This window comes from Venturia canescens, chromosome 7 (assembly GCF_019457755.1).
Source record: "Venturia canescens isolate UGA chromosome 7, ASM1945775v1, whole genome shotgun sequence".
Lineage (NCBI taxonomy): Eukaryota > Metazoa > Arthropoda > Insecta > Hymenoptera > Ichneumonidae > Venturia > Venturia canescens.
Genome location: NC_057427.1, coordinates 9,270,728 through 9,284,482, shown reverse-complemented (window position 1 = coordinate 9,284,482; position 13,755 = coordinate 9,270,728). Strand labels below are relative to the sequence as shown.

The 13,755-nt window shown below is 37.6% G+C and overlaps 1 protein-coding gene across 20 annotated transcripts in view; it reads left to right on the top strand.

The window, feature by feature from the left end:
- The window catches only part of LOC122414029 (NAD kinase-like), a 30,769-nt gene extending 17,084 nt beyond the window's left edge, over nt 1–13,685 (top strand). For 6 of the 20 annotated variants that reach the window (XM_043424792.1, XM_043424809.1, XM_043424810.1 and 3 more), the window contains 6 exons: nt 4,790–4,873; nt 9,111–9,240; nt 9,458–9,752; nt 10,165–10,517; nt 10,841–10,923; nt 11,825–13,685. In XM_043424792.1, coding sequence (XP_043280727.1) covers nt 4,790–4,873; nt 9,111–9,240; nt 9,458–9,752; nt 10,165–10,517; nt 10,841–10,923; nt 11,825–12,017 — 1,138 coding nt within the window. In that variant the 3' untranslated portion in view covers nt 12,018–13,685. Of the gene's footprint in view, nt 1–47; nt 875–2,018; nt 3,234–4,789; nt 4,874–7,196; nt 7,532–9,110; nt 9,241–9,457; nt 9,753–10,164; nt 10,518–10,840; nt 10,924–10,981; nt 11,065–11,824 lie in introns of those variants that run through there. The other 14 variants (XM_043424806.1, XM_043424804.1, XM_043424803.1 and 11 more) reach the window with 9 other exon arrangements.
- The last annotated feature ends 70 nt before the right edge of the window (nt 13,686–13,755 follow it).

Here is a 13,755-nt window from a genome sequence, read left to right as displayed (position 1 = left end):
GTACTTTGATCATGAATTTTTGTTTTTTTATCAAAGCCTCGTTCCAGTATAACGAAGTTTTGTTGAAGTATCAAATACTTTGATGTATGGACAAAATAATTTGATGTCCAGATACAAGAAATTAGAAGACATTCAACGGTTTCACCAAAATTGGACTTTTTATTGTTCATTATTATTTCTTCGTCAATTGAACCAGCAAAATAAATTCGAGTCATCGATATCTAATGAAATTCTATGCGATTACACAAATTTTAATCGGATATAAAATTTCTCCGAGCACTCAACTTTTCGTAACTTTTCGTAACGATAAATACCTTGAAATGGAAAGTCTTACGAGATTAGTGAGGCCTAGAATACCTGATTATTTTCAATTTACGCGCAGACCCAATTACCATTACACGCTTCGTAGAATAATTAATCAAATTAGAAACTCTCCGATGTAATTACTAGTAGCTGGTCATCCACGTGGGAATTAGGAGATACGCACAAGCAAAAAGTTGTTATTTGCTGAGTGATAAAATGCACTTTTGTTGGTCGTGTCAACTGGCAATCAGATATTCATATTGAGTTACTTCAAAAACTTCTCCACTGTTCTTGTTATCGGAACGTCGTTAAAGAGCAAGAAAAAGTTGATCACTTGAACTCCTTGGTTTAAAATTATTCGTAACGGAGTCCATTATTTCTCGTTTCTGAACAAACATTTTTTCTTCCAAGATATTATTGGCTGATGAACTTTGGCAGCTTTTTTTCCCTGTACGAGGAAATAGACTGTCTCGTGTATAGGATCATCCCAACGACTGTGTGGGTTAAAGAAAACCGTGCGAATGAATGTATGAGAGGAAGCGTGGGGATTAGAGAAGCAAAATCATAACAGGTAAAAGTCCATCTTCTCAACAGGATAAATTCCAACGAAGGCAAAATATCTTAAGGGTCTATTCGTGTCCCTTGAAGATCTTTGGAGCACGGTCCGTTTCTCTGTCTCTGGTCATTGCCAACGTAGAATATCCCCTTTCACTTTTATTTCCTCAGGCAAAGCGTCTCTTTCGCCTTTCTCGTGTAACCCTCGTGCAATGCTCCGTGTTCGACTACCCGAGATGACCATGAGTCCGACTAAAAGGCCCATGCCTTACTCCTCGTCGTCGCCATTTATCCCCAAGGTCCTGAATGGTGACGTTCCAAACCTGAAAAACAAAACTAAGAGATTCAGACTCCAATAAAAACGAAAAACATCATGCGATATTGCGAATAATTGCTAAAAGCCAATTTCGCAACTTTTTCTTCATCCAACTGTGCTTCCCGCTTGATCCACGAGACGCATTGTTTTTGGGAATGAAAAAAGGCTAATGAACGTCGACGAGGTCATCGCAAAGAGAACCGTTTTCATCGCCTTTTTTCACACTGTTTTTCTTTTGCGTTTTAGTCGCGTTGATGTTGTTCCGTGACGGTAACTCATATTACAAAGTGCCCACACTCACTGAGGTGACTCACGCACATACTGGAATTCGCAATCTCATCAATCCCTTTTGGCCGAACGGACTTCGAAATTGGACTTTATGTAAAAAACATTTAGTCTGACTCTTTGTCGATTCTTTTAATGAATGTCGTGATCGATTTAATGAGGTGTTGGATGAGATCGCGTCGACCAGACTCGTTGAATTATGAATCTCAATTTCAAAAGCCTCCTGACTTTGCTACTTATTTTTCGAATATTAAAATCCACTCTTAAACTAGGCGAAAATCCCTTGAGCCGAAGATCAACTTTCCATCGACCAGACTCGAGTACACTCCAATACTTTTCGATAGCTTTAATAGGAAGCATGAGAAACTGCACTTCCAATAAAACGAATATACGGATATCGATACCCGAGACTCAAACTCCGGTGGTCAAATTCGACGCAGTGCATCGTCGCCGGTCTTCTCTCGACTGCACTCGTGAAGCATTTTTCTTACGCGATTCCACCCGGCAAGACACAAATGGAAATCTTGAAACGACGTCAACTCATCGCCGAAGACTGTTCCGTTGTCGTTCTGACCAGAAACCTCTCTTGACCCCGGAATTCGAAACCGAGAGTTCAAGCCTCTTCGAACTTTTGCCGCACACGAATCGTGTGACTTTCAAGAACGTGTGCTCAATTCATTAAGAATCAATCGCCTCTTCCTCCTGTCTTGCAATATTCGCATGTTTTGCGTCGCAAATCCATAACTAGAATTCAGAGCAATGAGAACAATGTTTCGTTGTTCTTTTAGTCTCATATTCTATTCCGAATATTGAATTCAATTCGTTTATTTTGCCGGTTGAACGAAAAAGATTTTATTTCGAAAAATGTAAACCGATTGCACAATTTTGTTCGAATATGGAAAATAATTAACTTGACGATCATTCATTTTGGGTACAAAATTTTTATCAAAGCTTGTTCTGACGTCTTTCGTGACGCCACGAATCCGACTGCAGTCTAGTTAACCTTTACATACGCAGGGAAGAGTGAAAGTTTTTTTGCTCTCGTGGTCCAGTTTTCATGGATGATTCATGAATTGTGCCACTCTGATTTCGTCAGGCGTTAGACTCGTATTTATTTAACTCGTTTTTTCTCAGGTTTTTATATTCTTTTTGGTCTGCGATTAATTTTGCTGACGAGCGTTGCTCGACATCTAGTAATTGCTATGGAAAGAGGACAAAGATTTCGTTGATTTGCATAAGAATTCAACCTTCGTGCGTTTCATTGTCGCCCATAAAAATGTTGTTTTCTTGGTGATAACGCATTCGGTATTACGAATTTGCTGAAGGTTAAATAAAGGTCAAATAATAACTGATTGCCAGCGCTCACAAAGAGCAACAAATATTTTCATCGTCAGTGCGAACCCTCGCAAAAAATCGACTTGACGAAATTTATCAGTTCTACACTCAACTACCAAATAACATGACGTCGTTATGTAATAGCATTCGTGAACTGTCGTAATTCCAACGACGGAAAAACTTTGCTTATCTAGCAACTTTATAAAAATTCACGGACACAAAGCTCTTTTCGATCTTTGGAAAAAGTTTTGAAGTTTTGAGTTTCATCTCGAGATCGAAGATAAAAGTGAAACGAGGCAAAAGAGTGTATCACGATGGATCAAGTATCGCCATTGCGTGGTAACCCATTAAACGGCTGGGAAGTGAATTCTGATGCTAATTTGGAAAATAGTTTGAGCGAACTGGCATTGGAGAATAGCAACAAAATCAGAGTTCTCAGGTACAATTAATGATGAAAATATAATCAAATAAACCAGCGTATTTTTGGGTAAATTGAGGGCAAATTTTACTTTCATCGAATTAAAATTGCACGCAACATTTCGATCACGGAAACGGATCATTTTTCAATTTATAAAAAAACAAAAATTACTCAATGTTTCCTACTTTTTTAAATGTGTCTACGAATAAAATCATCATGCACTTAACAGGAGACTTCCTGTCACAATAAATGAATATTAGACGAGAAGTGTTGAGAGTATTCGTACCCGGAAATAAATATAAATCCAGTACCATCTGAAAGCGTGGTAACACTAATCTGAATTACGAGCCACCGCAAAAGTTCAATTACATAAAAAAAAAAAATTCCAATATTTATGTTTATTTTGGACTTTCTTTAGAGATTTTCATTTTTCACATTTTTTTTACATCGAAAAATTGAAAAGGAATGCACAAATCTCAATTTTATTTTTGAGAAGGCGATTTTATTTTAGAAAGAATGAGCCACTTATGAGTAGAAAAATTAATTTTCACAAAATGTTGCGTAATACGAAAACTGTTAGATTTTAATAAAATTGTCAAGAGTGTGTGAAGCTGCATGCTGGATAAATTCGATGGTCGACGAAGGTAGAATTTGTTAACCTTTTTCAATCGAAATTGGAGGATCGTTTATAAAAACAGTTAGTAACGAGAGCAAAAAATTGTAATTGTTAAGTGCCAAATCATTGATAACTGAATCATAGAAAATAAAATAAAAAACTCAAAAAATGAGTGTTGCGCCTGTCCCTGAACACAACGAAATATTATTTTAATAGTTGAATTCCTTCTGCTGTCTCATTTGTCAACGTGGCCACAGAGATTCATCCCGATATCAACTTCATTTACTGGCCGAACACGTCAGCGGACTATCGACATAGTAAATACTGTTGAAAAGTGGTTGCAATGCGATTGAATTGTAATGAGTTTTTTTTTACAACGGAGATACCGATCGTGAGGATAAATTCCAGCTCGTTGGAAAGAAATGAAAAACGTGATAGCTCGATTACGTCGAACAATGTAAAAACCAACGACGACGTATTATATCACTTCGAGTGGCGCGAGTGCGTTAGTTTTTATTCTTTATTTATTTTTACCATTCCGCAAAGATGGTAGTATTTTATTAAGATACTGTAGTGAGCGGTCTCACAAGAGTTTGCACGATGCGATATACCGTGAGGCACGCACACACGTGTGAATTTGAACTTTTTTTATCGCAGCACATGACTATTCCATATTCAAAACAAATTTTACTTGTGACAAAGAATAGCAGAGCGAATTCGTATTGAAAAGATTCATTGGATTCAACACTTTGAATTGACTTGGCACGTGCAGTCAACGAAGAAAGAACGTTGAATTCGTTCACTGCTAAAATTACGACTTCATGTGGCAACTGGTATCGCAGATTTGAAGCGAAACTATAATAAAAATGATTTTCTACTTTTTTCCATGACTGTTTTAGCATGTAAAAACAATCTACAGCAATTCGGTTTTAATGCTTAAATAATGTTTCTGTAATTACAGGAGGACGAGGAGCCTGAACGCCCCCAGTCAAGTTCAACAGTTCGGGCCATGCGGTCGAATAATGAAAAACTCTGCCATGGTCATGTGAGTAGCTCAGTGTATACTTCGCTAAATAATATCCTGGAACGTGACGATCCGTGTCTTATCAACATGACGGCCTTATGAATGTTCAAATTTATTGCAATGAAAAAGTCATTTACTTTATTTATGGATGGCGTGAATCCACACACATAAATGTAAGAATCACGTTTTTCAAATCGGGCTACTTCTTCGACGTTAAAGTTCTTACCATTGGATCGAGTGCTGCCACGACTTCCGTTCACAACACACTCGAATGTTTATCAACAAGATAGCGCTCGAAACTACATGACATTTACAATAATACATACTACGCATTGTTTTTCCGGCAGCATTCCAATACAGAATTTTCTTTGGAAAGAATGCTAAAATCTTTTTTACGTTTTTTGTTCGTTGGCCAAATAATGGTTTTGGTAAATATACAGGAATGCTGCATTTCTCAAAAATGATGAAAAAATCTTATCGTCTGGACCGCTTTCATTGGTTATCACTAACGATATTCCGTCAGGGGAGGCCGGAATTTTTTATTAAGGTAGTTCACGCACGTAACGATTTTCTTAAGAAAGTCTTGAAATTTACTCAGAATTTAAATGGGTGGTCGACTCACACGCATGCCAAATTTTAAAGGGTTCGTCTTGTTGGTTATTTAGATAAACGTGTTTAAATATGAAGAAAAACACACAGGGTAACGAGGGTTCGGGGAAAAATTCGAGACGATTGTCTTACTAGTAATAAAGATATTACCTTAAAGATTGAACGAAATTGGTAACGAGCACTCGTAATCTCGAATTTGTTTATTTCGGCATTTTGTTTCCTCTTGGCTTGACCATTCATGTCACAGCCTTCTGCATTTTTATTAACACTTTTTTCTTGATCCATTTCCGTTTGGGCTCTGTAAAGCGATTTTTTACATAAAAAACTATAGTAGTTTAGTCAGGGATGAATGAAATTTTGGTTTCAGTCAGTGATGGATCCCTGATAAATGAATGACTCGTAATTTCATTAACCAAAAAATAAATTGACATAATTTATGTACAATTTTGAATTAACAACTCTCAAATTAATTGAGAGTGATAATATTTTTAATTAGGAAGTAAAAATTGACCGAATTCAGACACCCATAAAATACGACCCTCGGGCATGATCTACCTTAATTCCATAAAGTATGGTGTTTTGGAGTTTCTCGAATTGTGGCATTTCTGGGTGCCTTTTTTCATATTTTTGATTACCTAATTATTTTTGTTATATTTATACGCATAACTACGTGGTATCGCCGGGATTAAGTAGAAATCGTGCAATGAAGCGTTATGGAGAAAAAATAAAAATATTTGATGCCTCGAGAAACGATGATACCTGTCCATGCCAAAGAGTGACCTTCGAAATTCGATTTCTCAAAAAATATTGTGATACCCTAAAATTCTTTCCACAGGGGCTTTCCCAGTTTGTTTTGAAGCGGAAGTCATAGCGAACACTGTAATTTTGAAAATGAATTCGTAGGAATGTAAATGGTTTCAAATATCCATGTACAGTGGCCTGCAAAAGTTTCGAGCCACTTATCAATCAACTTATTATTGAAACGTGGCTCACAACTTTTGCACGCCACTGTATATTCGTGAAAAACTCGTGTCTGTAATGCTCGAAAAACGGAAAAATGTAAAAACCTTACTATCAGTTTTTTTGCTTAAAAAACCATATAATGTGGAACTTTTATAAAGTAAGGATATTAATCGATGGGGACAAAAAACTTATCGCAGTTTTTGAGAAAAGCCACACTTCCGCATATCTACCAATTTTTTCCTGTGCACAGCACTTTTGGAACGACTTGTTACCGAATTATTCGATCAATTCATAAAACCTAATACGTCGATTGCAATCAACTTCAGCTATCAAATTTGTGACTAGTTTTGCTAATTCTTTCGATAATGGTTGAGAATATAAATGTCTACAGATGGGCGAGGAAGATCTCAATTTTTTGAAACTAATAAAAATTGCGGATTCTCATTTCTCGATTTTGATTCGTCGCAGAAATATCAGCACTAAATTAAAAGATTTTCAACTTCGAATACTCCCATGATTTTAGTTAATAAATTATTCATTTGAACGAAATCCAGTTTTTCGAAATTTTCACGAATAAACTCAGCGATCGACAAGTCGTTTGAAACTACGAATCCATAATTTCAAAGTTTGTGAATAGTCCACAGATGAAAATAAAAGACGATGTCCGTAAGCGAACGAATCTAATCTAACTACTATACAAAATTTGCACGCATCGAAACGCGCTTGCGCTTCAACGATGAATAGTTTAACTTTAAAGAAAAAAAATGTGCCGCAACAGCGGGAGCTGTCAGTGTCCACGAGACCCTCGACCCAACACCACTCCACCATGCTCGTCTCTGTCCGGCTTAAAATTTTTACGATTTAAATTCCAATTCGTCAAATTTCTTTTTAAGAAGCAATCTCTACCGTTGACTTAGCAGAGACGAGTCACTCCTTTCAATTTCACTTATTTTCCGACCTTCGGTTTACTTTTTCCCGTCCCAAAGCCCCTTAAATCGCTCATAGTTTGCTTCGAAGTGCAAATGCGAAGTCTCTTTAATAATAAGTTTTTCTACATACCGTATTCGAGAATTTCCAAGACTGCTGCAACATGGTTGGATTTGAAAGGTTCGTTATTCTGGATCAAGATTAATTTTCATTCATCAAATTCGGTGATTCGTTTTTTTCGCAATTTTCCGCGGGAACGTGACATCCAGTGTATAATTGGTTTTTCGCCGTGTAATAACCGGAAAATGTGAATGATCGAGCGGAAAAAACAATGCTGGGGAAAAACATTTTTGTGAGAGTTTCTGCAGCAGCCGGATGATGTTGTTTTCACTGAAAATCTTGAAGCTAAAATACAAATTTGGAGAATTAAGCAAAGCAAAGTCTGCTCGCAAGGTGAAAAAAGATTTTATGAAAAAAGTGGTTACGATAATAAACGAAAAACTTGCGAATCCGTACTCTGGAGATCGAACAAAAAATTCACGACATTAATTGACCGGGCAGGAGCCGATTTCACGGTTTGACATGATCGCGACTCAGTCGACTTGTGTAAAATGGCCCTGACATTCCAGCTTTTTTCATCATCCAGCGATAGACTCGAAGCGAAAACAAAATAACGCTTGCAGTTGTTGTCGATTGACGTAACTTCAAAAATCTCGTGCTGATAAAGCAATGAAGAAAGAGAACGTTGAACGGACTTTGACTGTGTTTCGGAGAATCGAAGGGTCTCGTGCATGCTCAATCGACGTCGCGTTATCATTAGTGTTTACTTTCTCAAACGTTTCTTCGGTTATTAACTCCGAGAGAGAAAGAGAGAGTAAAAAATCAAGGAAACAATAAACTCCGAGCTCACATTGACTCGAATTCGAAAACTTGAAATTTGCTGCTAAAGATAAAAAATCGTTTCGCCACAATTTGTATCTGTTTGGAAATCTCCAACGAGAAATGTTTCCTCGCGAGTTTGAATTCCCCTCGACAGTTTGCGCTTGCGTTGAAAAATGTTCGCGTCAAAATTGGCAAATTCTCATTCCCACATTGTTTCCCGTGATGATTTTTTTATCACGCGTTTGCGTGGCGAACCTTGAACTTCGCGGACGTAAAATTTTCATAAGCCGTTCGGTATATAATTCATCGGGTGCATCCTCAACGATCGACGGTGCTATAGACCACCAACTTTCGCTTTATCATGCCAACGTATAACACAATCGATCATACCTTCGCGCTGGGCGACTACGATTCGATTAAGTTCGTCGCCCCGTCTTATTTGCATATTATTTCAGTCATCCGATCCAAACTCTTGCCAATAATTACATTCAAGTCGCTCTGACGAAAAGATTGCGCTTATACAATCACGTGAAAACAATCGCACTCACGTTTTACCTACTCCAATGACTGGCACGTTCGGAGGAAATTTTATCTCGTTCGAAAGAAACTTTAGCACAATTTCTTACTAACATTGTGAAAAGCACAGAAATATTCGACCGATTGGACGAGCAGGAAAGATTTTGTTCGAGAATTATCCTGATATTTTTTAGTCTCAAACAAAAACCCGAAAGTATTGAAAGGAAATGGATCGCCCATGAAAACTCTCCTTCGTTCAGTCTCGTGCGTCGATTATTTATTTGGCTTTTCAAAATGATTTGTACGAATGCAGAGTCCGTGAGCAGAGAGTCATATTCCGTTATTTTCTCGTTGATTTCAGGACCATTCAGGATCCAGCCTCTCAGAGGCTGACGTGGTACAAAGCACCGCTGACGGTTTTAGTAATCAAGAAAGTCCGTGATTCTTCGGTGCTTCCGCCATTCGTGCAATTGATTACGTGGCTAATTGAGGTAATAAAAAATCAAATTGAAGAAGAATAAACGAAGCGGTGTAATCATAAGAAGAAAATAATGTTCCTTTTGGATCATCGCAATTGTCGACCTTAAGGACATTGCACGAGGACACCGTTTCACGCCCTCTTTCCCTTCCGGCAAAGGCAAATTATGCACTAACATGAACAAACGCATTGAAGGTTGCATTTTTTTTTTTTTTTTTTTTCAACGACAGGAAAAAAGAATGGCCGTCTACGTGGAAACTTCCGTACTGGAAGATCCGGCACTTACGCGTGATCCAAGATTTCAGAGCGTTCATGACAGACTTACAACTTTCAAGGACGGGGCTGAGTTGCAGGACAAAATTGACTTCATCGTTTGCCTTGGAGGTGATGGCACTCTCCTCTACGCCAGTCTCCTGTTCCAACAATCAGTCCCACCAATAATGGCATTCCATCTCGGCTCCTTGGGCTTCCTCACGCCTTTTGAGTTCGACAATTTTCAAGAACAAGTTACCAACGTCCTCGAGGGTAAGCCTTCTCTCGCCATCTCCCTTTTTTCTCTCGAACTCAACTCATTTCAACCTTTGATCATTCATCGGTGAAAATTCGAATTTGAGCTTTTATCAGGGAAATATCTTTGTAACAGGGAAACCGTTTCCTTGAATGTGTCCGAAGTTTGGGAAAAAGTGCAATAAAATTTCACTGAATTGCCACAAAAACATTTGAGGCGATTTTAGTAACAAAACGGTCATAAAATTTGAATCACTTTCCCCGGAAAATCGTAGAGTGTCGAATACTTTGGAATTTGAAAAATTGAGTGTACAAAATTTAAGGTATTCCAGTGAAAAATAATGATCTCACAAATTTCGTACGAAAATAAAATAAAAATTCTTTGCCATTGATTTCCATGCACCAATCCACTGTTGTACGAATGTTAAAGGTCATGCAGCACTCACTCTCCGCAGCCGATTGTGCTGTACAATAAAACGGAAAGGGGAGGAAAGACAATCAAGCAAGCCATCGATCGATCATTTGGTCCTTAACGAAGTTGTCGTTGATCGTGGTCCTTCGCCTTATCTTTCAAACATTGATTTGTTCATCGATGGAAAACACGTAACCAGCGTTCAGGGCGATGGTCTTATCGTCAGCACCCCAACTGGTTCGACCGCTTACGCGGTTGCAGCTGGAGCGAGTATGATTCATCCATCCGTACCTGCAATTATGATTACACCTATTTGTCCACATTCATTATCGTTCAGGCCAATCGTCGTTCCTGCGGGTGTCGAGCTCAAGGTATATTTTTACGAATTATTCTAATATCTTGAAATTACAGTTGTGCATTTTCAACTCAAGCTCCGAAACGGGAATTCCATTCTTATCGCCGTTTCGTGCATTGCAACGAAACGTCAGTGACACAATTATTGCGATAATGGACTTTTCAAATTTTCTTACGACTCTATTTTATAAAGTTAACTTTTCCATCGATGATTTCATTGGGGAATTACGATGTCTGACTTCGTGCGACGTATTTCTTCAGAAATTTTTTGCAATTCAATTTTTTTGCAATTCGATGCTTACATTCGATGATTGACGGTACGTTGACATTTGACTATCAGATATCCGTTCCGGCGGACAGCAGAAATACCTCGTGGGTCTCGTTCGATGGACGAAATCGTCAAGAACTCTTTCACGGGGACAGGTGAGAAACAGTTAAACAGAAATCGTCTAACCGAGCTTTTTTCTTCAACGTTTTGCAGATCATGGCGAATAGCAATGCTCGCAGCACAGCCTACGTCTCTTTCGACGGCCGAAGTCAGCAAGAACTACACATTGGGGACAGGTCTGTCCCAGGAATATTTTTATTCGTTCATCAACTCGATTTCTCCTTCTGTGATTTTGCTTCTCTCTCTCTTGCTCTTTTTCTCTCTTCCTGGTTTGCTTTATTGGTGGCGCCTTCTTGGGCTTCGGAGACCATCCATCCATTTCAATTCATTAAAACATCATTTTTTCTTATACCGTATCGATTTTTTCATCCTGGAGAAAATACTGCTCGCGTGCTTCGACTTAAGGAATTCGCTGATGAATGAGATAACCCTTAAGCCAAATCTCTTCAGTATCGTACGAAAAAATAAAACTTGGATTTTCTTATTTGAAATATTTCAATTCTCATTCCAAATTTTTGTCACAATTTTATTATTATTTCGTCCTTTTTTCCTGATTTTTAGTTCATTAACGCGATGACACTGATGCTTTAAATTTTTGGCTCTCCAAGAATTTCGGTCGTTGAAATTCCCGTGTACATTTGCTTTCTCCTTTTTTACTCTACCGTTGTTTCTGTCGCAACGTTGTTCCAAACACGGAATTCCTTTCGCCTCATCGAGCTGGTATAATTTCTCATTTGGTGCGTCTAAACGAGACGTAGGCTGTTGGCTACTGGAACTTCGCTCATTTTCTCACATAACGAAGAAGATAAAGAAAACATCTGCGACCTTCACAATCACGATCATCAGAATGTATATTTCATTTAAAGTAAATTTATGCAAATCCATATCAATTGAAGTTTGTATTTTGTGCTTATTTTTCTCGGTTCTTCTTCAAAGCCTACAAGTAACGACATCGATTTATCCAGTTCCGAGCATATGCGCTGCCGATCAAATAACCGATTGGTTCGATTCGCTTGCCGAGTGTCTTCATTGGAACGTCCGTAAGAGGCAGAAACACCTCGACGAGCTCAGCGATTTGACGCATTCCTCGAGCAACGATACTCTCGATTCTCTTGATCGTGACAGCTAAAGTATCGCAGATTTCCGGCTCAAATAACGAGGCAGAATCCGAAACGATTGCATCGCTGAATTCTTTGAGTTTTACGTGAGGAGGTACATCAAGAAGTGATCGAGAAGGAGCGAGAGAGGGAAGTCCATTCTCGACGCATTTTCCATCCGGGTAAAATCGATAAATCACAGTAAAAAGTAATCAAACTCTCCAAGTGTAATGGATTCGTGTGGAGTGGCGATGAGGATTCCCAAATGTGGAGTGGATCTGTGGATAATTCATTTTCTTCATCTGTATTTAAGCCCGAAGGGTCCAAAAAGTAATTTGGTGTTTTTTTCATCACGATGCCAAGTCCATCACGTAAAATCATCCATTTCTTCAGCGCTTCTCTTATTCTAAGGACATCGAGTTTGATTCTGAAAAAATGATAATTGAATCGTCTTCGAGGTGAATCCCAGGAAAGAACGTTTTGAATTCGATTCGATTAGTTTTCTGTGTGAAAATAGGAAGATGACAAATTATTGACAAAAGAGAACGATCAACACGAAATTTTCCCATCAAAATAGAGTTTAAAGATCAATTAATTCGCGCGATGCAATAAGCATAATAAGGACGGAGCTACCCACCGTTATTGGGAAATGAATGAGCTCGTGGTAATCGCGTACCAGAAAAATGTTCCTTGATTAGCCATACGCACTGCAGACGAAAAAAAAGCATAAATTTTATCTCATCCCTCTTTTTTACGAGAAAACTAATCTACTTTTTCGTCTACGAAATCGATTAAAACCGACGTGGATACTAAAGATCAAGAAAACAATGGGAATTCCCACAAAAAATTATAATCGTGAACGAGGGTCACATCGAAAGCCTCCGAATAATTACCCTCTCGGAAATCAAATTGGAAATGAGAGAAATCCTCCACTTTTCCTCGTTCTTTGGGAATTTGATTCAAAAATATTGATCAAAGAAAAAAATCATTAATGAAATCCAATTCAATTGGAAGTCACGATAATAACGAAATTCAGCTTTTGAGGAATTGATTCGATTGTAAATAGTAATTTTTATTTTATAATTACGAGTTCGTATTAGCGTTTTGTTGTTTCGAAAAGAATAATAAACGTACAATTAAGTATAATTGAATGGTGTTCGATTCAGCGTGGCAAAAATCTCGTTCGTATATTACTCATTTTATCGATTGTAAGTCCATGGTCTGTTACGTGCGTGCGTACAAAAATTTTTCGTCACATATACACAAGAATTAGGGTTCTTTGCATAAAAACGCAAATGAAAAAGAATGTTTTGTAGATGTTTTTCTTCATCCAGATTTTTTATACGTGAACAAAAGATAAAGAAATAACAAACGTGTCATAAAAAGCGCAGCTCGCGAGAAAAGTATATTTATTATCGTTACGACGATGATAAAATTATGCCTAAGTGAATAATTTTAAAATAAGTTTATGTACAAAAATCTTTCATCAGGTTGTTTGTTTTTCAATATATAAAAAGAAAAAAATAATACAAAAATCTTTCAATTCTCTTCAATCAACAAAACTTGATTCTGGAAATTTATTCATGTCTCTTTTTACCGGACGTTTTTAGTCTTTCCTCTACAAAAAAAAAGAAGCCCATGCTGTAAATAAGAATACACAAAAAAATGTTGAAATTTTTAATAAATTTTCTTGAACCAAATGAAGATATTGTTCCAAAAGTCAATTCTCATCTTCGAAATTACTATTAAAAAATATTTCATTCGTGAATC